This window comes from Sphaerodactylus townsendi, linkage group LG14 (assembly GCF_021028975.2).
Source record: "Sphaerodactylus townsendi isolate TG3544 linkage group LG14, MPM_Stown_v2.3, whole genome shotgun sequence".
Lineage (NCBI taxonomy): Eukaryota > Metazoa > Chordata > Lepidosauria > Squamata > Sphaerodactylidae > Sphaerodactylus > Sphaerodactylus townsendi.
Window position 1 is genome coordinate 29,663,292 of NC_059438.1, and position 23,789 is coordinate 29,687,080.

General features: G+C 44.0%; 1 protein-coding gene across 1 annotated transcript in view; it reads left to right on the forward strand.

Annotated features, from left to right (window-relative positions):
• Nucleotides 1-20,162, forward strand: part of CD9 (CD9 molecule) — a 31,810-nt gene extending 11,648 nt beyond the window's left edge. The window contains exons 2-8 of the mRNA XM_048516185.1: nucleotides 9,825-9,924; nucleotides 11,249-11,346; nucleotides 11,590-11,664; nucleotides 13,188-13,280; nucleotides 16,068-16,157; nucleotides 17,886-17,969; nucleotides 19,775-20,162. Coding sequence (XP_048372142.1) covers nucleotides 9,825-9,924; nucleotides 11,249-11,346; nucleotides 11,590-11,664; nucleotides 13,188-13,280; nucleotides 16,068-16,157; nucleotides 17,886-17,969; nucleotides 19,775-19,840 — 606 coding nt within the window. The 3' untranslated portion in view covers nucleotides 19,841-20,162. The remainder of the gene's footprint in view (nucleotides 1-9,824; nucleotides 9,925-11,248; nucleotides 11,347-11,589; nucleotides 11,665-13,187; nucleotides 13,281-16,067; nucleotides 16,158-17,885; nucleotides 17,970-19,774) is intronic.
• Nucleotides 20,163-23,789: the final 3,627 nt, after the last annotated feature.

The window sequence follows — 23,789 nt, forward strand, 5'->3', positions numbered from 1 at the left end:
ATTTTTCTTTTGGTGACGTTCAGGATAATTTTTCTTCGATATAGCATAGGTCATGTGAGGGCTATGTTGCGTGACATCCTCTTTGTTCATCTATCACTGTGTTTTAATTTAATTTTAATGGGGTTTTGTTTGTATGGCTTGTAAGATGAAGTTATGTTGTACACCGCTCAGAGCCCTCCGGGGGTAGAGCGGTATATAAAACCCATAAAAATAAATAAATAAATAAATAAATAAATAAATAAATAAATAAATAAATAAATATATGTTGCAGAGTACTTTATAGTGCAATTCTGAGAAGAAGGTTAGTTGTGCTGTGACCAGGCCTGCGCAGCCGCCACTGCGCACCCATGCCACCTCCAAAGAGCCTCCCTGCACAGTAGACAGCAAACTTATATCTACGTTGTCCCTTCCCCTGTTAAAAGGGTCTGTGAGGGTCAGTGGGCTCTGCCACTCATTTTGCTGGGCCGAAGGGTGTAGGAGGCTAATTAAAGCTGACCTTGTCACCCAGGAACATACCTGCCAGCACAAGCTCCTGGATCAGAGGAGCCCGAGTGCCGTGGTGATTCTGGCATCTGACTACCACGCTGCTGCATGGCTCCCTTTTGAATTAGTAGGAGATTTTATTTCAGGTTCTCTCTCAGATTCTTTGAAAGTCTTCTCAGTGGATAGTTCTTCTTCAAGTTGCTTAGTTTGTTCTACCGTCATGATTATTCTTTTGCCCTCAGATAGTTCAACTTCTTTAGCAGATAGGAATCTTCAGCGATACTTTCTTTCCTTCCTTCATAGACTTTATCTTAAAATCAAAGTCTCTCCTTTTCCTCTACAAACTTGTCGGCAAGTCCTGGAAGATCTGCATTTCTTTTCCTGAAACCTTGCATGAACAGACGCTCTGTTCAGTGCGGAGTCTCGTGTTTTCTGATGCGTAAAGCTGATCAGTATATCCTGCGGCTACTTATTCTCAAATGCATAACTGTTCATTCAGTATGGCATATTGTGTTTGCTTATGCTTAAAGCTGACCAGTATATAGGAGGTGATGCCTTTGCCTGTGGAAAGATGTGACTCCATTTCATTCCCGGTCCCCTTTGAGACTGCAAGTTTCTGATTTCTGGGGCACTTTGTGGTTGAAAAAGAAGGGCTCTGCGCCATGAAAGCCTGTTTACCAGGTAATCCACAATGCACATACATCACTAGACAGCAGCAGCATCCTGTGGTAACTTATATGTTACAATTCTAGATCACTTTTCAAGTAGAATAGTATTACCTGCTTCCCAGCCATTTGAACCCAATGGCTGCAAGACTACCTTGCTGGAAACCATTGCAATCCTTGACATTTTTATCCAGCGGTCAATCTCACTGAATTCAATTAAACCTCTCCTCAAGTAGGTGTTCCTCTTTTTACAGGTCAACAATTCATCTTGCCTAGCTGACTGTCTCCCTTAGTGGCCAACCAGGGAAGCGGCCCTGGGCCAGCCTCCTCACCGAGGTCCAGGCAAGCATCTGGAGGGGCAGCTCAGAGAGCGCAGAGGGGCAAAGGGGAAAAGGCTGATCGAAGGGCTGTGGTGAGCTAAGCTTCTTGGTACAGCCCTCTACCTGGGAGCTGCATCACCAGCCATACCTGCAGCTGTAAAGGCCTCTTGGTGCCCAGGCTCCATGCCTGGTCCCACTAGCTGCCCCAGTGCCCCGGGCCTGGGCAGCTCCACTAGGCCCTATGTAATCAGCCTGGCCCGGAAGTGACCAGGTGCCAGAGCTCACTGAGTGTCCATCTAGCACACATGTGAAGCAGTGCACTGGACTTAGGTTGATTCTGCCATCTGGCTGTGAATGGGAGGCATCTGGTGGGCCCCACTGGCCCTTTCTTCAGGGAGGATGCTTGAGTGGAGGCCCCTGGGCTTCCTGGCACCCCCCTTAAGCAGCACCCAGATCATAGCCCTCCTTGCCCCACCCTAAATACGTCAGTGTTTTTAGATTACCCCAGAAGTCATTTTATGATTATTTCCTTGACATTGTTATAAACAGAACAGAAGTGCTGGGGCTGCTGTTATAAGACCTGAGTCATCCATTGTGCTGTTTCCCCTGGCAAAAACAGAACCTCCCAAGTGGCTTTTACCCGTGTTAGTGGCTTTTTGCATTCCCTCCCCCCCCCTCCACACTTAGATAACAGTAGCTTTGGGGTTGTTGTTTTTCTTTAATATTTATTTTAAATGATTCAGTAACGTTGGATGCAAAGCTTTGCACGTTCATTTTCAACTTCATCAGCAAATCATACAAACATTATTAAGTTCAGTACACCATCCTAATCAGATAAGCATTCCATTTATCCAACTTATCTAACTGTTTAGTATATAACAGACAGGTGAGTTTACTGTACGCATTCCTTTAGTTTCTCCAGCCACTCCTCTTGGCATGGGGATTCTTAGTGGGAAAACCGTGCAAAGGGAAAGTGTTAGAAAGCTTTAACTTTAAGAGCATGGAAGCTGTGCTGGCCAGACTGCTGTGAAAATTGTACTGAGGTTCAACACGCTCCTCTCATGTGACTGGCAACGCTTGGTTAGTCAGGCAAAATTATATGTGGATGTAAGAATTAGCTGTGTGTGGCGGGGGGGGGGTGTTTTCTGTGTGATGAAAAGATTTTAGTAAGACAATTGCTGTTTTTGGAGGAGAGAAGATGGTCTCGCCCAGGTGAGGAAGCAGGCAGGCTTTGATCATTTCTTGTTGATGTCGATCTTTCTGCAAGGCTCCAAAAACATTCCCAGGGTCTATTTCTGGTTGGTAAAGAAAATCCCCTTGGCACTGTTCATATGGAATGTTCCAAAGGTCTCTTCTCATGGAGAAACTTAATTTCCATGATCCTTTCTAGTTTAGGAGTCCCTACACCTGGAGCAGTTTCATCAGATTCTGATTTCTGAAAAACTCAACAGTGAAGAAATGTGTTCTCTGCATTGTAATGGCTCCTTATTCGGCCTTAGGTCTGTCTTTATTTTAACTTGATGATGGCAGTGATTCCATTGGAACTTTTTAGGAAAGATACATTTACAATTAGTAGTTCAGTTGTGATACATTTCCAAGAACTCTGTGCTACTGGATTTGTCTGCATTTTTTTTTTTTTGGACTGGTCTAGAAACAAAGTATTTTGCATTACTTGATCGCAAAGTGCCTTCTCCCTTCCAGGAAGTAGTAAGATTGCCATATCTTGTTACTAAAACGCATGCCAACCTTGTTTCCGTCACATAAACTAGAACAAACGTGTCAGGGAAACAAACTTGGCATATTATAATCCTCATGTCTAAGTACATAAACAAGTTACAGAGTTAAAAGATGAGAATTCTGCGCAGCTTGAAGATCCTTGCGTGCACTCCAAATTGTGTGTTTTAAAAGGCAGTGTATTCCTTAAATGAAGCCTCAGTTCCCTAGAGTTCTCTTATTCATTTCAAGAGCAGCTTTGGGAATACCCATGATACCCTAGCAAAACTTAATCTTTGCTAGGCAAGTAGAATACTTGCAGCAAAACATCGTACTTTTTTATTGCTTGGTCGCTAGTTTTATTTTCTAGCAGCCAGACTGTGCACTCTAAAATATTTGTTATAACTATCTGTAAAAAGGTGACTACAGCAGTATATTCCTTTCAGCAAATGGAAAAGTTATATTTATCCAATTTATCTAATTCTATCTATGGATATCATAGAAAACTTTCCCCCCCAAAAAAGTTAATGGTGATTCAACCAGGAAACAAAATGGAAATTCAAGCAGCCCACCATGGATATAATTAGTATTCCTCTTCTTAAGCTTAAAAAGGTATTCTCTGGACCACTATATCCCATCAAAACAGGACAGTCCTTCAGTATGATTTCCCCCCTCAATACTGATTTGTCATGATAAAATTGACGGTTGCAATGACATCTGCATTTTATGATGTAATCTTGTGTGGCGCGTAAGAAATAAGGAACACTGGTAACAAAAGTTTACATTTTTATTTTAAAATGAAGGAAATAAAGGAAGCTTTATAGCTTTCAAACATAACAGGAACAAACTAAACTAAGTATCACGTTTCATCTTGGTGCCTTGGGAGCCGATGTTCTTGTTTTCAGAGTCCTTGTACTGGCCATCCTGATGAACCTCCCTAAAATTTTGTCGCATTGTTCAAAAATACTTCCAGTAGCTTGGCCTCCAGCCATTTTTCTTTTGGATTTCAGCACTTTTAATTGACACACCCTTTCCCTCTTTCAAACCATTTACTTGTTCAGCTGTAGCTTTAATGCTGCCATGGGGTTCTTTCCACTCTGGATTTCCCCTTTCATTCTTAGTCCATTGGGTTCCCTTTTTTCTTTTGTATGGCTCCCTGACCACATATGAAACTTTGAGGAGAACCTATGCTTGTTCCTTGCAAGACCCTGATTCTACCTCTACTTTTGCAAGATAGTTTTTGTTCAAGGAAGAATGAGAAAACTTCAGCAGAGTCACTGGGAGCTTGTCAAATGCTCCAGCTCTCTGGTTATCTTCCCACCCCCCACCCTGGATACCTGCCTCTTGTAAATGTTCGTTCCCATTCTTCCTTTGGGAAAGGTTCTGGAGCTAAACAACACAAAACACTCTCCAATGGCCAATTGATATCAAATGCTAGTACATATAATGTGATATAAAGTGCACCTGTGTGATACAAATATGCAAACTCATCAACAGACAAACAAGTGTGTTACAACATACATGGAGAATCACCTATGACAATAAATAACAATATGGCGCTATTGCACATTCCTCTGTTTTGACCACAGGTATCAAGCTCGTGGCCCTCCAGATGTTCATGAGCTACAATTCCCATCAGCCCTTGCCAGTATAGCCAATGTTCATGTTGGGAGGGACTGATGGAAATTGTAGTTCATGAACAACTGGAGGGCCGTGAGTTTGACACCCCTCAACAAATTGCTACCACAGTCCACTCAGCGTGTCTTATTTGCATGAAGTAAACTCCAATGCTTTCAAAAGGCAATATTCAAATAGCCTTTGCAAGAGTCCTCTAATGCTTCTCCTTGGAACACTACAAGGGTCAAGGACACAAGCCGCCTTGTGTTCTGGAGGTTCCTTGTTTGCAGCCGTGTATGAATGTTGCCATTTTTTAAAATATAATTTTTATTTTATCAGCAAAGAATCACAGGAAAAGAAAGTTTAGAAAAGTAAGCGGAACAAACATAACTATAAATCAAAGGGAACAGATAAGAAATAAAAAGAAAGACTCTAACAAGGAGAAAAGCAAGAAACAAGGGAGGCTGTTTCCAAGAGTTGAATGACTCACTCACACTTCTGATTCTGGATTTTTTCAGAACTGGTGGGTCTAAAATCCAGACCCTCCCAGTCCACCTGTCAAATTTAAGGTCCTCAATATCTGGAGAAGTGAGAGCTAAGAAAAGCTTGCTCTACAGACAGTGAAGTAGCCCCTATCAGCAATGTGTAGTCTGGGAGCACTCAGAAGCTGAGCTAGAGTGACACGCCATTCCCAGGAGCCCGAGTATTGTCATTTTTGATGAGGCATAGCTACAAGGGGCATAGCTACAAGGGGGCGGGGGGCGTAATGGGGGCGTTCCAGGGCGGGGGGGTGGGGACACACCAGTGCACCAGGCGCTTTCTCCCCTTGCAACGCCTCTGAGCTTGTGTGGTTCTATCCTCCCCAAATCTGTTCTCACAACAGTTCCTTTGAAGTGGAGCAAGACCAAATGAGCACCATGGTAAAGCACGAATTTGAATTAGGGCAGTGGTTCTCAACCTTCCTAATGCCGCGACCCTTCAATACAGTTCCTCATGTTGTGGTGACCCCCAACCCTAACATTTATCTATTTTACAGATGGAGAACACTGATGCAGATAGTCTTAGGCGACCCCTGTGAAAGGGTCGTTCGACACCCAAAGGGGTCCCGACCCACAGGTTGAGAACCACTGAATTAGGGTCTCCTAGATCCTCATCCAACACTGACTACCAAACCCAGAGGGACAGCCTCCCATTTCTTCAGTTGTTGAGGTTCCTTTGGAATTCTGAGTTTGTAACCCAAAGTCTTGTGATGGGAGATAGCTGAGTGAAATCTTCTCCAGATTGTATTGTCACCAAATGTCAGAGCAAAGTTTCTCTTTATTCCATTCCTCCCATAACTGCCTGTTCTAACAGTAAGCATTGTTGAATATCTGCGTTGCAGCTGTTCTGTAAATAAAGGTTTTGATCTTCTTAAAGTTGTTAACAGGCTTGGGTTCAAAGTACCCCAAGAACACTTCCACTTATATGCTCCTGACTGTGCTGTCGTGGCAGCTAGCCCACCATGTGGAACTCCTTTTCCTAGGAGTGCCTTTCACCAAAGGCCTTTCAACCTCTTGAAAGCCTGTTTATTCCAGACAGCCTCTGAGTATTTGTTATTCCTGTATTTTGTCTGTTGGTTTTACATGCAGTTGGATTTTATTGAGAATTAACTATGCTCATTCTATCTAATTCTGAACTGGGCTATACAGGTATAGATTGAAATACCTGGCTCTGATAATCTTATTATGTGAGGGCATTTAAAAACATAATAAAATGACTCTATTGTTGTGTGAATGTTGGGGGGTTCTTGGTTTGCCTAACCAGCTGCTATACTTCTCAGACTATTTTAATGAAAATAAAGTTGTGGGAATGTGGATCACAAAATCCACACAGTGGGGCTAGGGCAGATGAAGGGTTCTAGGAGCAGCAGTGGCGTAGGAGGTTAAGAGCTCGTGTATCTAATCTGGAGGAACCGGGTTTGATTCCCAGCTCTGCCGCCTGAGCTGTGGAGGCTTATCTGGGGAATTCAGATTAGCCTGTACACTCCCACACTTGCCAGCAGGGTGACCTTGGGCTAGTCACAGCTTCTCAGAGCTCTCTCAGCCCCACCTACCTCACAGGGTGTTAGTTGTGAGGGGGGAAGGGCAAGGAGATTGTAAGCCCCTTTGAGTCTCCTGCAGGAGAGAAAGGGGGGATATAAATCCAAACTCCTCCTCCTCCTTCTTCTTCTTCGAGCCTGGAAGAAAGCTTGGTTTTGCAGGGAAAAACATGCCTCAAATGTCTGCTCAGGAAAAGCTATTGCAGAAGAAATGGGTTCAGGGTAAAGCAGTCAGAGAAGTCCTTTGAGCAGTTTCCAGGGGTCCTCAAGTTCTTGTTGGGAAGCCATCCATGAGCTATGCTTGCCACTGAACCCAAGTTCTCTGTGGTTGGTGGCAGGACTTGGGAGAAATTGTCTTAACGCTGAACCTTAAAACAAGTAAAAGCAGTGAGAATCTCTGGCGCTTCTTCTGCTTGCTCCAAAGCTTAGTGGGACATGTGACCAATCCCTTTCATCCCCTTCCAGCCAAAAAAAAAAAGTGTTCCGAAGCAAAGAGATCTCATGTCATGCTGAACTCTGGAATGGGCAGAAGCACCGTGAAAGATTCTTGTCTGTTCAGTGTGCTCTAGAATTTGGCAGATTGTGAGAGACACCCACAACCCTCCCCCCCCCCTTTCAGGCTTACATCAAGGAGAAGGGGTGGCTCACTGACCTCAGCAGTTTGGTCTGTGATTAACATTGCTGAAAATGTAATGGTTAACCATAGTTAGTAACAGCAGGAGGAATTCATGCTTTGAAAGATCAGGAACAGAGGGCACAATCTACATCCTGTTTTCCCAGCTTCTTAACAGTGTTTAAGGAAATCCCGAATGTCGCTGCTCCTGGGAGACTGCCGTTACTCCTCTAAAACATTATTCGACAACTGAAGAATGCTGATGTACATTGTATTATGAGTTAAGGTGTGCCGGCCCTTTTTTTCACATTTGACTTGATAAGGCCGTGAAAAATTTATTAGCAAAGAAAGAGCCAGGAATCAACAGAAAGCAGGGTGGAGTTCCGGTTTCTGTAGGAACGCCCTGAGTTTTTCTTTCATATGGTTTACCTCCAGTTTTTTTGTATTTCTTCACCCCTAGAAGGCTCCTTTATGGGCCAATAATAAAACGAAGAGAGCCAGTGGGATGAAGTGGTTAAGCGTGGTGGACTCTTAAACTGGTTTTGATTCCCTACTCTTCTGCATGAAGCCTGCCGGGTGACCTTGGGCCAGCCCTCTCAGTCCATGCAGAGACAGACAATGGCAAACCACCTCTGAACATCCATTGCCATGAAAACCCCACCAGAGGTCACCATAAGTCGGCTGTGACTTGATGGTACTTCCCACCACCAACAAGCTAGAGGGTAGTGGGGGGTGAACTCGACACTCCCATGCCCCTCCCAGTTTAAGACTGAGAAACACATAGTGTGTGTTTGAGAAACCCGAGAAATCTGAGAAACCTGCAGAACAGGCTCCCCTCCTGGGAATTTGTTTGCTCTTTGTACTGCTGGAAGCATTTCAGATTCTTGCAAGAGAATGGTGGCCCTAATGAGTGACTTGTGACAACTCCTCAAGAGAGGCATTTTCAAGCTGGGAAAATGCTGCGCAGTTTGTGTCCTAAAACCTGCCTAGCAGGCTGGTGGCGATGCAAATATTCCTGTCTGGAATCAGTTTGTATTTGCATATCTAATTTAGCTATCTTACCACTTCAGTTGATAAACTGTCGTGACAACTTGCAACTGAATGTGGTGGTTGGAGTATGTTTTGGCAAGAATTCACTGCAACTCTCCAGCAGAGGCCTTTCCCTGTCACTCTCTGGGAAATCCTTTATGAATGGTATATTTTTTATATTAAAAACATAGGATCTACCATTAAGCTATGACCGCTCCCTGAAGACAGCCACCTTCCCCCTGTATCATTAGTTTGGCTACAGGTATCTGGAACCTGTGGCTCTCCAGATGTTCATGGACTACAATTCCCATCAGCCTCTGCCACCATGGCCAATTGGTTGCCACGGCCATGGTTGCAGACCCCTGAATGAGCTTACCTAATCTTTTGGGGTAATGCAGGTGATAGAAGCACTTTGTCAGGGGCCTTGATCTGTGTGTTTTGCACACTGAAATCTTCCCTTGGTGCCACAGAGAATGGTGTGAGCCGCCTGGGGTTGTCAGACTTAGGTTTACGGTGCTATTGTAGTTCACAAGTTCTTTTAAATTTTTGTATTAAATAAAAGGAATGTTGAGCAACAAATGTAGAAGAACCAGCCGGTATTTATTTAAATCTCTTACGCAATCAACGTTAGTTTCAGAGGCTAGCCATGTTCTTCAGGAGATGAGATTTTGAGTCAATGCAGTTTGTACCTGATGAAGGAGAGTTTTGACTCTTGAGAGATCATACCTCTAAAATCTTATTGTCCCCTAATGTGCTGCTGGATTTAAATCTCGCTGTTAAACAGCAAAAGTGACTAGTGTTTAAATAAATGCACCAGAACAACATTAGTTCTAGAGTTGGTTCTCTGGCACCTTTGATCTGCCTGGGTTGTCAGACTTAGGTCTACGATGCTATTGTAGCGCGGTAGGGTTTCCTGAAGGCAGATGGGTTGAAAACTTTATCTACACTGACTTGTCTGCTAAGGAATCCTGGTTCATGTCCTTTTAACGTCTGTTCCTTGCACAGTGGCCTCTCCAAAATTTTCTCAGGTAGCATCCGAAAACATTTTCTGGATCATTGTGTTGCTGGGGAAAACCCTGCCACGCAGAGAAGCTTTTGTACCTTTTCTGATCTTTCCACTGAGACATTCTAATTCCAAGATTCCTCGGGAAGGCAATTGTGCAGGTCAATATGAAACTGAAAGTCTGTAGTATCTGAGTTGGGGGTGGGAAAGGTAAACAGTTGACTTGAGACAACATGTTTATAATTAGGTGTGCAAAATGTACAGTTGAAGCACCTGTTTTGTTTTGTTTTCCCTATATCTGCAGCTCGCAGGAACAGCTGTCCTCGCAATTGGACTATGGCTTCGGTTTGATTCACAGACAAAAGACATTTTTCAAGAAGATAGCGATAAGACATTCTATACAGGTATGTTTCGAAAGAAATTTGTTTTGTTTCAATTGTAAGAGCACCAGCATGGTTCTGAAGCGAAGATATTTTTCTTAACACTACCTGTAACACCATGTGAAGCCTGACCAAAGGCCCTAGGCTGTGTCAAATAACTTATTGACTGTGGAAAGCCATTATTGTTTATGTAAAGGCACTTAATATTGAATGGTTTACTGTGCAGGGGGGAGCATTTGCAGACCCCTTAGAAAGTCAAATGTTTGTACGCAAGAAGTCAAAAGATTCTACAATTGCTGGAAAAATAAAGTAGGTCAGTTGTCTCACACTTAAAATGGGGGTTATTACATGTAGCCCAAAATGGAGCCACACTTGGACGCTATCTAGAAATTTGAAATTTAGTGTATCTACAACACAAGGCCGTGGTGGTGAACCTATAACACTCCAGATGTTCATGGAGTACAATTCCCATCAGCCCCTGCCAGCATGGCCAACATCTGGAGTGCCATAGGTTCGCCACCACTGACACAAGGTGTCTGAAGTCTGAAAGTTGGGCTGCTGGATACCATTGGGACAAAACATTTTCCAAGCTTGAAACACTGGATTTTGGATTTCACCAGTTTGCTTTCTCCTTTAGGGCTAAACTAGAGTCTGGCCAATTGTAAATGAACATGTGGATCCACTTTTACAACACTAGGAAAATATAGTGTGGGATCCTAACTGCATCCCCACCCTCTCCAGGCACTGATAGGGCTTTGATCTCCTTTGATCTCATAATATTTTCTAATTTATTGAGGGGCTCATCCACTTTAAAGTAGCCCAGCTTGTTGGTAGCTTCTCTGTTGGTGATGTGGTACTTTGATGATATGCTGTGCATGCGCAAAAGTCTAGGTTGTGTGCAGCCATCAAATTCCCTTCCCCACTGAAATGCTTCATTGTGGGTGTTTGCCAATTCCACACATTATAAAATAAATGGGGGGATGACTTATATTTTAAAATACCAGCTTCTCCAGCAAACGTCTGACAACCCACAAAATATAAGGGGCAGTAGGAAACTGATTTGTTATGAAGCAACTTTAGAAGCAGGTCAACAAAAACTTAGATTTACTGTTTTGTATTTAGATAAATTATCGTCTGTGTAAACTGCCACCTGAAAGGTTACTACAGCTGCTTGCATACAATCAGTGGAAAATCGTTATGAAAACAGCTAGCTGAAAAAGTTAGGCATCATGAGTTCTCTGGTGAATCGAGAGTTTTGCTAGTGGCAATGGAGCAGACAGCTTTTGTATATCTCGGCAAAGCTTATGAGTGAGGGTAACTCTCCTTGTATTTTATACCCTGCCCCTAGGAATCTACATTCTAATTGGAGCTGGAGCACTCATAATGCTTGTGGGTTTTCTGGGATGTTGTGGAGCAATACAGGAGTCCCAGTGCATGCTTGGCTTGGTAAGTATATCAGCTGTCCTGTAGAGTCAATAATCAGAACTGAGTAATAAAGATGGGGATAGTAATACTAATCTTGCCATACAATGAAACCCTTGTGAGGATTAAAGCACTCCAAACCCCACCTCCCTACAGTGCTGCAGAAATGTCAAATTATACTGTCTCACACTTTGAAAACCATTTGCCAGGAGTGTTTTAGCCACCAGCCAGTATTCTGAAATGGGCTTTTCCACCCTTCTTCCTCAGTTCTTCCTCTTCCTCCTGGTGATTTTTGCTCTTGAAGTTGCTGCTGCCATCTGGGGATTTGCAAACAAAGACAAGGTAAGGTGATACCTTCTCACTATTAAAGATCTTTTAAGTTGTCCTGTGCTTGAGAAACAGCCCCGTGAAAGAAGTTGGGAGGCTTCTGATGTCCTAATTTCTATTGAGGATGTTTCCTTGAGAACTTTTTGAGCTACCTGGGCAAGAAAAGAATGCCCTGCTAGTGAGGCATAAGGTGTTTTGGTGTTTTAATGTTTAAGATTTTTGTAACCTGGCTTAGGTCGTGAGCTTTTCATGAGAAAGTTGATGGGCACATAAATAGTTTAAGTAGATAAAATCTCCTACATGGTAGTGAATGCATGTTCATGGGGGTTTTAAATAGAGCTATAGGGATGGTGAAACATCACAACAAATAAGGATACAAAGACTGGGGACCCAGGTTTTTAAAAATAATAATACTTCCATTACTACACTGTTTATCGTGTAACGTGACCTGAAAGGTCCCTGCCCCCAAGGACCTTACAATCTACTGTTTGGTGGAAAGGAAACTGAAAGAAGTGACAATTACATCCACCCAATTAAAGCATAGAAGAAAAGAAGAGGAGTTTGGATTTATATCCCCCTTTTCTCTCCTTTAGGAGATTCAAAGGGGCTTACAATCTCCTTTCACTTCCCCCCCCCTCACAGCAACACCCTGTGAGGTACGTGAGGCTGAGAGAGCTCCGAAAGCTGTGACTAGCCCAAGGTCACTCAGCTGACGCATGTGGGAGTGCACAGGCTAATCTGAATTCCCCAGATCAGCCTCCACAGTGCAAGCAGCAGAGCAGGCAAACCCGGTTCCTCCAGATTAGAATGCACCTGCTCTTAATCACTATGCCACTGTGTTTGGCTTTTCTCTTCCAGCACCAATTCTTACTGCTTTGGGCCCCAGACTACCTGATCCCAAATGGACTTGCTGTTGGCCCTACTCTTGTTCCAGCGGGGAATAGCGGTTTGTGCTATGGCAGGAGTCAGCAATCTGCGGCTCTCCAGATGTTCATGGACCACAAATCCCATCAGCCCCTGCCAGCATTGCGAATTGGCCATGCTGGCAGGGGCTGATGGGATTTGTGATCCATGAACATCTGGAGAGCCGCAGGTTGCAGACCCCTGTGCTATGGCTTTGCTGCTGATCCCTAAGGAGGTCTGGTTCTACAGTGGCTACTTAACCTTTGCCCCCACTGCAACAGACTTGGATTCCAGACATGACTGGGCTCTCAACTAAGATGAGCCTCAAACTGACCAGGATCAGGCCAGGAGGAAATCCTGTGCCTACAGCTTATGTCCTGTATAGCTTTCCTCCATGCGGGTCTCAGGATTCCCGGGAGAGCTTTTTGTGTGGTACTTCCTTCTTCACCAGCAGGAGAGCTGGTTGCATCCAATCCATTGCTTACAAACCCAATCTGTCTTTCACATTCATTCTCCCTCCCTCCCTCCTTCCCCCTCTCTCTGTGCTGCTTGCAGCATAGTCTCTTGTACATTTTTCTCTCTCCTTTTTAAAGCCCAAGACTGATGGAAGTCCTTGTTTTTGTCTGGATTTCTAGATTATTGATGGAATACAGAAGTTTTATGACAAGCTGTATGAAAAAAGAAACGAAGAAAATGCTAGACAGGCTCTGATAGCCATTCAGCGTACCGTAAGTCAAATTTTCTGTTTTGTTTCATTGTTGTTCAACTGGGGATTGGGGCATATGGTTGTCCGAATGTGTGGGACTTCTTGCCGCACGAGCGTAAAAGGGTCTTGCTTTTGCACTGACTGATAAGATACCTCCCTGGATTTAGTTCCTGCACTCGTAAGCCCTTTCCTAGATGAACCAGGCTTGCTTAGCATGTTGTGAATGTATCCTACTCTTTTTATTTTAAAATGTTAGTGTTTTTCACCCTCTGAACAGAATCAGTTTAAGGTACTCTGTGGCACCTAACAAGGCACCCCCATAACCACTAAGTGAATGACTTCACTTGGGATGTTTTCTAAAATGGTTCTTATTTATTTATTTGGATTTATATGCCACCCAATCTCCGAAGGGCTGTGGGCGGGTCACTGCATAATACAAACATTCCACAATATCAAAAATATAAATCCACAATTAAAATCAAGCAAAATTAACAATTTAAATAATTTAAAACGGTTTAAAATAACGTTGGAATAGTAATATCTGGTGGCATGGTTTATCATTTCCGGCATCCATCCATCCTTCCCTCCTCCTGGAGACCAAGATGTTGTAATCCATTTCGACACTCCGGCTGACTAGTTAGAAAAGGCCTGGTGGAACAGTCATGTCTTGCAGGCCCTGCGGAATTGACACAGTTCCCGCAAGGCCCTGACATCATCAGACAGTTTGTTTCACCCAGCCGGAGCCAGGGCTGTAAAAGCCCTGGCTCCAGCCTGGGGACCAAACTGTCTGATGATGTCAGGGCCCTGCAGGAACCATAAAAGCCCTGGCTCTCATTGAAACCAGATGGATGTCCCTTGGGACAAGGATCACCATGAGGTTCCCCTCCGATGAAAGCAAACATGGAAAAATCCTCCCCAGGATTCCTAGAAGTTAAATTATTATGGTTGTTGCTGTTTGATATCATAGCTGCCAGTTCTTTAGCTGGTTGTTGTCCTTTCATTACAATTCGAGCCTCACCCTTGACTGTATTGTCCTAATTGCCTGCCCTTGAGCCGCTAAAATCAGTGATTCACTTCCTTTTTCAAAGTTCCAATTGTTAACCACAGCTAGGTCTTTTCATTGACCACCTTGTTCTTGATCTTCTCCAGAAACTGGCAGTGCAGTGCTTTGATGTGCCAGCTTTCAGTTCTCATTTAAATCACATTTTTTCTGTACTCTTATTAGTTTTCTGGGCTCTCAGTAAATTTCTGTTCCTCATTTCAATCAATGCTTGTTTTTGACTTTCATTCACATCATCAGCCAGAACATGTTTCTCTTCCTTCACTGTTCCTTTTACTTGCAGTAACCCTCTGCCACCAAATCTCCACAGAAGGTATAATCCAGTGGTTCTCAACCTAGGGAGTCCGGACCCCTTTGGGGGGCGAACGACCCTTTCACAGGGTCACCTAAGACTCTGCATCAGTGTTCTCCATCTGTAAAATGATAAATGTTAGGGTTGGGGGTCACCACAACATGAGGAACTGTATTAAAGGGTCACGGCATTAGGAAGGTTGAGAACCACTGGATAATCTATCATTATTACTATGTGGGTATAAGGCACCGTGCATTGTCATAAGCTTCCAAGTTTTTCTGTCCAGTGCTTCCAAATCAGCTGCGTCCAGTTTATGACTCCGATGGTGTACCTAATGATGGCTATGGCCCAGGTGTTGATGGCCTTGATGTTGTTTCTGACATTTAATTTGGATTTCAAAATTTTCCTGGCCCTCTGGGTGTATTCTCTGCTGACCACAGTGTTTACTTGCCTGTGCTTGATGTTATCCTACTGCAAAATTCCTAGGTATTTAGGTTTCCCCTTGCACTTGATTAGTTGGCCGTCAGGCATTTGTATGCCATCACTCTCAGCGATCTTGGCCCTCTTTATCGCCACAGTGGTTCACTTTTCCTGGCCAAACTCCATCTAAATGTCTGTGCTGAATATTCGGATTGTGTTCAGTAGTGACTGCATTTCTGTGTCTGATTTCCCATAGAGTATCAAAGCATCCATGTACACCAAATGTGAGATTTTTTTCCAAGTTTTTGGCCATTTGATTTTCCAACTTTGTTTTCCTTAAAATCACTGTTAGGGGCATCATGGTGATGATAAACAGTAAGGGCGATAGTGAATCACAGTGGAAAATTCCTCATTTGATCTTCACTGTTCCATAGTTTTCATTTCCAACTGTCAGTTCAGTTCTCCACTCTCAATACTTTTTCAGTGAATACGTGTATGTTTTTGCTGACACCAATTGTATCCAAGCATTTCATGACCCAACTATGGGGCAGTGAATCTAATGCCTTCTTGTAATCAATCCATACCATATGCAAATTTGTTTTTCAATTCTTGCAGTTCTCCATTATCATTTTATCTATCGGGAGTTGATCTTTTGTATCCCTGCTCCTCCTTTCATTCCACCAGCACTGAAAACTGTCCCCAAAAAGACTGATTTATGGCAACCTTGATTTATGACAATCTTGTAGGGTTTTTAAGATGGTTTGTCATTACCTGCCTCTGTACATCAACCCTGGACTTCCTTGGTGGTTTTCCATCCAAATACTGACCAAGGCCTACCCTGCTTAGCTTAACCAGATTGGGCCAGTCTGGGCAATCCAGGTCAGAGCATCATTTAGTAGGGTTTTAATCACTGTTTCTTAACATTTATTGAACTATTGTAACAAAGTTGCTCTAGATAGCTTATTTGCCTTTGGGACATTCCTTCTTGAAATGCAACTTTTACACAACTTTTCTTCTTCTTTTTTTTTTTGCTGTAGCTTTATTGCTGTGGCTATGGGGGAACCATAGAGGCATTATTTCGAGATACCTGTCCCAAACCAGAAGGAATTGTGGACTTAACACTGAAGGTATGTAGGTCTACTTCTATTTGTTGGGGATGTTAGGGCTTGTATATACCAGTGCATGCTAAGCTGGAACCGCATCCTGCTCCTTCAGCAACAACTTACAAACTTCTTTTGTGACAAGGAGACCATTTTGTGTAGGCAGGTGCAAGTTACAAATGATGCACATATGGGGGAGAATATGGAGAGATGAGAGCAGTGGGGATGCATGTGATAAATGAAGTTACTTCCCAGTGGAGTGAAAAGGAGGAGAATAAGACAAAGGCTATGGCTTGAAGGAAGAGGGAGAGAGTTGGCATACTGGAGAGATTTTGGGATGGCAGTCCAGCATAAGAAGAAGAAGAGTTGGATTTATATGCCCCCTTTCTCTCCTGTAGGAAATTCAAAGGGGCTTACAATCTCCTTGCCCTTCCCCCCTCACAACAAACACCCTGTGAGGTGGGTGGGGATGAGAGAGCTCCGAAAAGCTGTGACTAGCCCAAGGTCACCCAGCTGGCGAGTGTGGGAGTGCACAGGCTAATCTGAATTCCTCAGATAAGCCTCCACCGCTCAGGTGGCAGAGCGTGGAATCAAACCCGGTTCCTCCAGATTAGAGTACACCTGCTCTTAACCACTACGTCACTGCTGCTACAAGGGCTACACTACTCTAAGGGGCAGTGATACAGAACAGTATGGTGTGGAAGCTAAGGACTGGAGACAAATTTAATAGGAAATGAGAGTAGAAATATAAGGAAGGTGAGGCCACAAAGACTCTTTCAGACAAGGGCAAGTGGTCTATACAAGGGGACATGTCATCTGGTCTGAGTGAGTTGAAAGGGTGCGAATTGCATAGAGGTGTTGAGATGGTTCCCTCCAGTACATATAATTATGGAAGCCCTCCTTCTTTCCCCAGTTGCTGCTTCTGTGTCTGCTTCCCCACAGTTTAGAAAAGTAGCTCTGTATGGACCCCTTAGTTGGACAGAATTTGAGCCTTTCCTTGAAGCTTTCTTCTGGCTTTGAGGTAAAGCAGTTCTGTAGCTCTTCGTGCATTATGAAGCAGCTCAGGGAAGGATCCAGTCTTCTGTGGGGAGTCTGATAACATCTTTGCCAAACAACAGTGTACTCTGTGGAACAGGAGTACTCTGGCACTATTGACACTCACAAACAGTATTGGCAATAAAAGTGCTCTGTACTTTTCCTCATTCTCAAGTTAACTGCTTATGTCTGTGTGGGAATGGTAAATAGGAAATAGGGTTCTTCAATCAGACGTTGGACAGCTGTTGCTCTAGATTTGGGTTTCCTTTGTTGAGCTTAAGAAGGGGTTAGACTAGATTAGGGGTCTGCAACCTGTGGCTCTCCAGATGTTCATGGACCACAATTCCCATCAGCCCCTGTCAGCATGGCCAATTGGCTATGCTGGCAGGGACTGATGGGAATTGTAGTCCATGAACATCTGGAGAGCCACAGGTTGCAGACCCCTGGACTAGATGTCCTGCAAGCAAGCAGCAAAACAAAAGATCTTTGGTGGGTCAGCCTGCATGGCTGGTGGGATGCATTTGGCTGGGGTGGCTTCATGAATTGCCGCCACCCCCTTCTCTGACTTTGGGCTGGGGCAGATGTTTGCTGCTAATTACCCTGTTTACTGCTGCGCACTTTGTCAAGCTGGTCAGCAAGGTGCATGACTCGAGCAGAGTCTTGCACATTTTGCTACTTGGGGCCTCAGTTCTTAAAATGACAGATTGCTTTCCCTTCCAGCCATGTCCTGAAGTCATTAAGGAAGTCTTCACCACGAGGTTGAATGTGGTTGGAGCCATCGGCATTGGAATTGGGGTGGTGATGGTAAGTTGTGACCTTTTCACGTGGTTGGTGAACACTGCGAAGCTGCCGTTGTAGTAAAATTGGCCATTGGTAGAAGGCCAACTGGGAGATATTTAGGGTTAGTGAACTCACAAGCCTAAATATTTATTTATTATTATTTATTGCATTACATTTATACCCCGCCTTTTTCTGGAAAACTCAATATTAGCGCAGACTTCTTCCATGTCTCCCAAGAAGATGAATGTGGTGTTTTAGGGATATTTATTTAAATGTTCTTTAGGACCAGACCTATTTTGTAGAAATTAGAAATTCTTTTACAGTAGTCTTCCACTGATATGTCTCAAACCAAGGACTCAGTATTGTGGGCATCAGTTTGGTATGAAGAGCAGTTCATCCCGTCTTGAATTCCCTTCTTGAATTCCATCCCGTTTGGTCTGATGCAAGCTGTCCAACAAAGTCAAAACCCTGTCCTTCTTGCTGAACCTTAACTGGAATGTAACACAGCAAATCAGGTTGTTCATTGAGAAGGGCTGGACACTTCTACCTATCAAAACTTATCATGAGTATTTAGAGGTTATTCTCACATTGAGATGTTGGGTGGCTTCTGTGCTGCCCTCTCAAAGACTTATAAAGCAGCAAGCTGGAGTCTTTCTTTTTTAATGGCTACGGCCATGCAAAATGGCAGGTTTAATTGGTAGGGTAAGAAAGGCCAGCTAACATAAGTATAGGCCTCAATTAGCAGTTTGCATGGGCAGATGTGCCATTATAGTTCAAGATATAATGGTCCATATTAACTTTGTGTCACCTCTGGTAACTGCCTTTCAGCAAATGTAGGTCACAATTAAAGTCTGTATCTTCTGATATATGAATCTGAGTGGACTTCCAGTGAGCTGCAGTTCTCTGCATCCTCTCTCCTTTGGCTGGCTGCACAGATGAAAGAGAGCTGCTATCCCTTCATCTTAAGTGTACAGGGCAGGGGTGTAGGCAGTCCCCCTGACATATATGCCAGCACACCAGCCAGATGCTATCTAAACACATCCTTTTCTCCTTCCACCAAATCCACTGTCTTGTTGAAAGACCAAGGCAAACTGAGGAAGCAGAAGAGTTGAATTTATATCCCCCCTTTCTCTCCTATAAGGAGTCTCAAAGGGGCCGACAATCTCCTTTCCCTTTCCTCCCCGCCTACAACAAACATCCTGTGAGGTAGATGGGACTGAGAGAGCTCAGAAGAACTGTGACTAGCTCAAGGTCACCCAGCTGGCATGTGTTGGAGTGCACAGGCTAGTCTGAATTCCCCAGATAAGCCTCCGCAACTCAAGCGGCAGAGCGGGGAATCAAACCTGGTTCCTCCAGATTAGAATACACCTGCTCTTAACCACTACACCCTGAAGCCAGCGTAACATAAAAGACTTTGTAGAATATGTTTATTGTTTGTACTATGTAGAAGCTGTGCCTGTGGTCTTAACGTTCTGGAGCACCAGTTAATCAGCAAAGGACATAGCATTTTTCTTGAATTAGAGCTGTGTTGATCTTAAAATCATTTTTGCTTTATTAATGTTTTGTAGTTTTTATGGGTTATGGCTAGTATTTAAATTACTCCACCCCATTTACAAATGCGTGGCAGTATGAATCATATTTAAGGTATGCAGGGAATCGACATGTTTCTAGAAGCAAGCTGAACCAGGTTTACCAAACTTTTGTTGACTTGTACCTGCATATTTACAAGACTGAGCCAAAATATTTAACAATTTGATTTCCTGGTCTGATGTGCATCACTCTTCTCTAAGATACCTCTGCCAATAGTTTTTCTCATTTGTTTTTTTCAGATCTTCGGTATGATTTTCAGCATGATCCTTTGTTGTGCTATCCGTAGAAATCGGGAAATGGTCTAAAGTGACGTCCAAGCGTCCCCTTTCAAGAGATCTTTATTGTTAACTTTAGCATTACAAAAGCATTTCTAAAATTATATTTGTTACTTTTTTAAAAAAAGCTTTACTTGTTACTGATGTTCTTAGTTTATTGCTTTTTATGTTTATAAAACTTTAAAAAGATTCTACTGTTGAAAAGGTACTATATTTGTTAGTCTGCAGATCCAAACATCTTGTATATACAGTTTTTGTCTCTTAATAGTTGTCATTTTTCTTTAAACTTACACATGGGATGTAACTTATGTTGGAGAAAATTTGATACTTAATAAAGACCTAAGACCACCTACGATTCTTTTAAGCATTGTCTGCACCTTTCAAAGGAACTTCTCAACATACTAGCTTCTGATGTAGGCAAAACAGGACAGCTTTTCATGAGCCGCCTCATGAAATCTACTAAAGAAGCCATGGGAATAGAGCTGGAGAATTTTCCCGACTTTCACAGGGAATTTTTATCTTGAGACTCAATTTAATTAGGGCCAAACTTAATGGGAATTGTGTTGATCAGCACAGTAACAGTGGCATGTCCCAAAGATCCCAAAGCCCCTTTTGGGTAGCTGTAGTTGGCTGGTAGAATTTGATTTGGTGGGTGAATTGCGTAATTCTGGAGTGTGAGGATATTAAGGATGTTCATTCAAAGCACCATCTTGTTCACTTGAAAGTCTGATGTGAAAGAATAGGCTGTATGCACGCCTAGCTCATAAGGCTAATGGATACGCCTGTTCATTGCAAATACCCTCTGGATTTGCAAATTGGTTGTGTGCTCTGTAGTTTCACCCCTTCCCCTCAAGGATTTATGTCACTGGAAACTAAGGCCTCCCCGCCTCCCCAGGCTAGGTGATAGGCAGGTATGGGCTCAGCCAGTAGGTGTTTTCTTCAAAGCCAGTATGATGCAGTAGTCAAAGCAGCACTGAGATTTAGGAGAGTCTGGTTCAAATCCCTTCTCTGCCTTGAGCCAGTCACACTCTCTCAACTTAACCTACTTGACAGGGTTCTGTGAAGATAAAATTGTAGAGAGGAGATGCTTTGGGTCCCCGTTGGGAAGAAAGGTTGGGGGGAAGTAAATGAAGGAAGAACATTAGACGGATCTGCAACCTGTGGCTCTTCAGATGTTCATGGACTGCAAATCCCATCAGTCCCTGCCAGCATGGCCAATTGGCAGGAACCCAGGAAAACCAATTGGCCATGCTGGCAGGGACTGATGGGAATTGCAGTCCATGAACATCTGGAGAGCCGCAGGTTGCAGACCCCTGACATAAGAGAAGCATGGCTGGGCCATTATGTTGTGGCTAGGCCTGTAAGCAGTCAGACCCCTCCACCTAAGGCAGTGGTTCTCAACCTGTGGGTCGCGACCCCTTTGGGGGTCGAACGACCCTTTTGCAGGGGTCGCCTAAGACTCTTTGCATCAGTGTTCTCCATCTGTAAAATGGATAAATGTTAGGGTTGGGGGTCACCACAACATGAGGAACTGTATTAAAGGGTCACGGCATTAGGGAGGTTGAGAACCACTGACCTAAGGTGTGCAACAAAGGCATTAGGTGAGAGACTGACACAAGAGCAGGATGCTGCTCTGCACAAAATGGATGCCTTTCAGAGGGCTTTGGAATCCATCTTGTATGTTAAGCCTGGGCAGGCAGGAAGGCAGATAGCTGCTGAATTTTTCCTCTGGTCCTAAGGAGTCCTAAAGACGGGCACTGGGGATACCTCATCTCCACTTTGCCACTTTTTGATGTAATCAATGCTCCAACCAGACCTTAACTATGTGCACCCATTTCAGCAATCAATCGGTATTCAAGAGAATAGTCCAGGCATTCTCTTTGGTCCTGAGATGATTTATCAGGCCTTTCCTGTCTTTTTGTTTGAACCCAGGAAAAGCAATCAATTCTTTGTCTCTGGCTTTCTTGCCAGCTTACTTAGTACTGCCTCAGGACCCATTTTGGGGTACAGATATTGTTCCTTTGTCCATTCACAGTGTGAGTGTGTTCTGGATCTGTACCCACACCCCAACTTGCATGTGGACTCTTCTGGAAAATGCTGGTCATTTCATTTTCAGTGCCGTTTTCTCAGGACATCCCTTCAAGACTAGTAACAATCACCCATCCTTGAAACCTTATCCACCTTCCTCTCTTTTCTCTTGATCAGCTCTTGTCTGCTTTGTGTGTGTGTTTCCTCATTGCTTGAGATACATTTCTTGTTTTTGTTACTTAATTCTTTGATTAAAAGAACCCTTTCAACTGTATAATTGCCTGTTCCTTTGAGAGGTTTCACTCAGGACTGCCTTCGTATGCATAGGTCAGGGATGTCCAACTCTGGTGTTTCAGGTGCTCATGGACTGCAATTCCCATCAGCCCCTGCTAGCATGGCCAATTGATCATGCCAGCAGGGGCTGATGGGGATTGTAGTCCATGAACATCTGAAGCACCAGCATTGGACACCCCTGGCTTTGGTCATAGATCCCAGTTACCCCCTCTAACTTATGGTAACAGACTTGCCCCTGGAAAACCTGGGGCCTTATACCACGCTGAGCTATATCCAACAGAGTCACTGTGGTTTAGTGTACCGGTATGGGAACCTAGGCTTTGCTTCTTTGGTGCCAAACTCATTGAGTGATTTTGGATCGGTTGCGGTCAGCCAGGTAGCCGTATCTAAGAAGCCAGGTGGCTAGTGCTGCCACCCCGCCCCTCCCATAGGAACTTCCCAGTGGCACAGGGAGGCTTGCAAAGTAAAAGTGACTCCCCTCTGCTGAGAAGCCCCTGTTGAGTTGAATAAATTTACAGTACCCTTTTAGGAGCTGTAGGTCTAAATCCTGACCGCTGGTATATGACAGTGAATGACCAAGAGGAAGTAAACTACTGTTGGCTATGCCCCTAGCCCACCCACGCTATGTTGGTGCTGGGACACTGGTGCTGCGTCCCAGTTCCAGGAAGGGGTTTGGTGGCTGCATACCAGCTGAATCATCTCTACTGGGGTAAATTCTCCCATGGGTGGATTTGTCGTCCCCCTCCCTTTGAATGGGGTAAATTACGTTGCAGGATACTGTGGGAACAATCCTAAACAGGTCCAAAGTTACTCAGGAGTAAGTCCCATGTGATTCAATGGGGCTTACTCCCAGGAAAGTGTATTTAGGGATTGCTGCCTGAGTCATTAAAGGCAGGGAGAGGGTCATAGATAATAGTGCCTCTGACTGTATAGACCAGTGGTGTCCAACTCTGGTGCCCCAGATGTTCATGGACTACAATTCCCATCAGCCCCTGTCAGCAGTTGGCCATGCTGGCAGGGGCAAATGGGGAATCGTAGGCCATGAACATCTGGAATGCCAGAGTTGGACACCCTTGGTAAAGACAAAGCATTTGGAGTTGCATACTTTGTCCTCCTTGAACTTCCCCTCCCTTTCACATCTACTCAGATTTCAATATCCTGGCCAACTTTCTCTTTACTCATAAAGTGAAGCCTGTTTAGGAATTCAAGAGTCCTTTGCATGCAAATAGGAATTCTACCCATGAACCCGCCTTCTACTGAATCACACCAGTAAACAGTCCATCAAATTCAGTACTGTACCCCTCCAGGTAAGAGCTCCTTCCCATCATCTACTTGCCTGGTCCTTTTATCTGGAGATGTCAGGGACTGAACCTGGGATCTGCAGTATGCCACACAGATGCTCTAGCACTGAGCCACAACCCGTTCCCTTTGCATTCATCCATTAGTAACAAAGAACTAGAAGATGACTATTCAGACAAGTGTAGCTTAGCTTGATATGGCTGTCAGCTACTCTAGAAGAAGAAGAGTTTGGATTTATACCCCACCTTTCTCTCCTGTAAGGAGTCTCAAGGTGGTTTACAAGCTCCTTTCCTCTCCCCACAACAGACACCTTGTGAGGTAGGTGGGGCTGAGAGAGTTCAGAGAGAACTGTGACTAG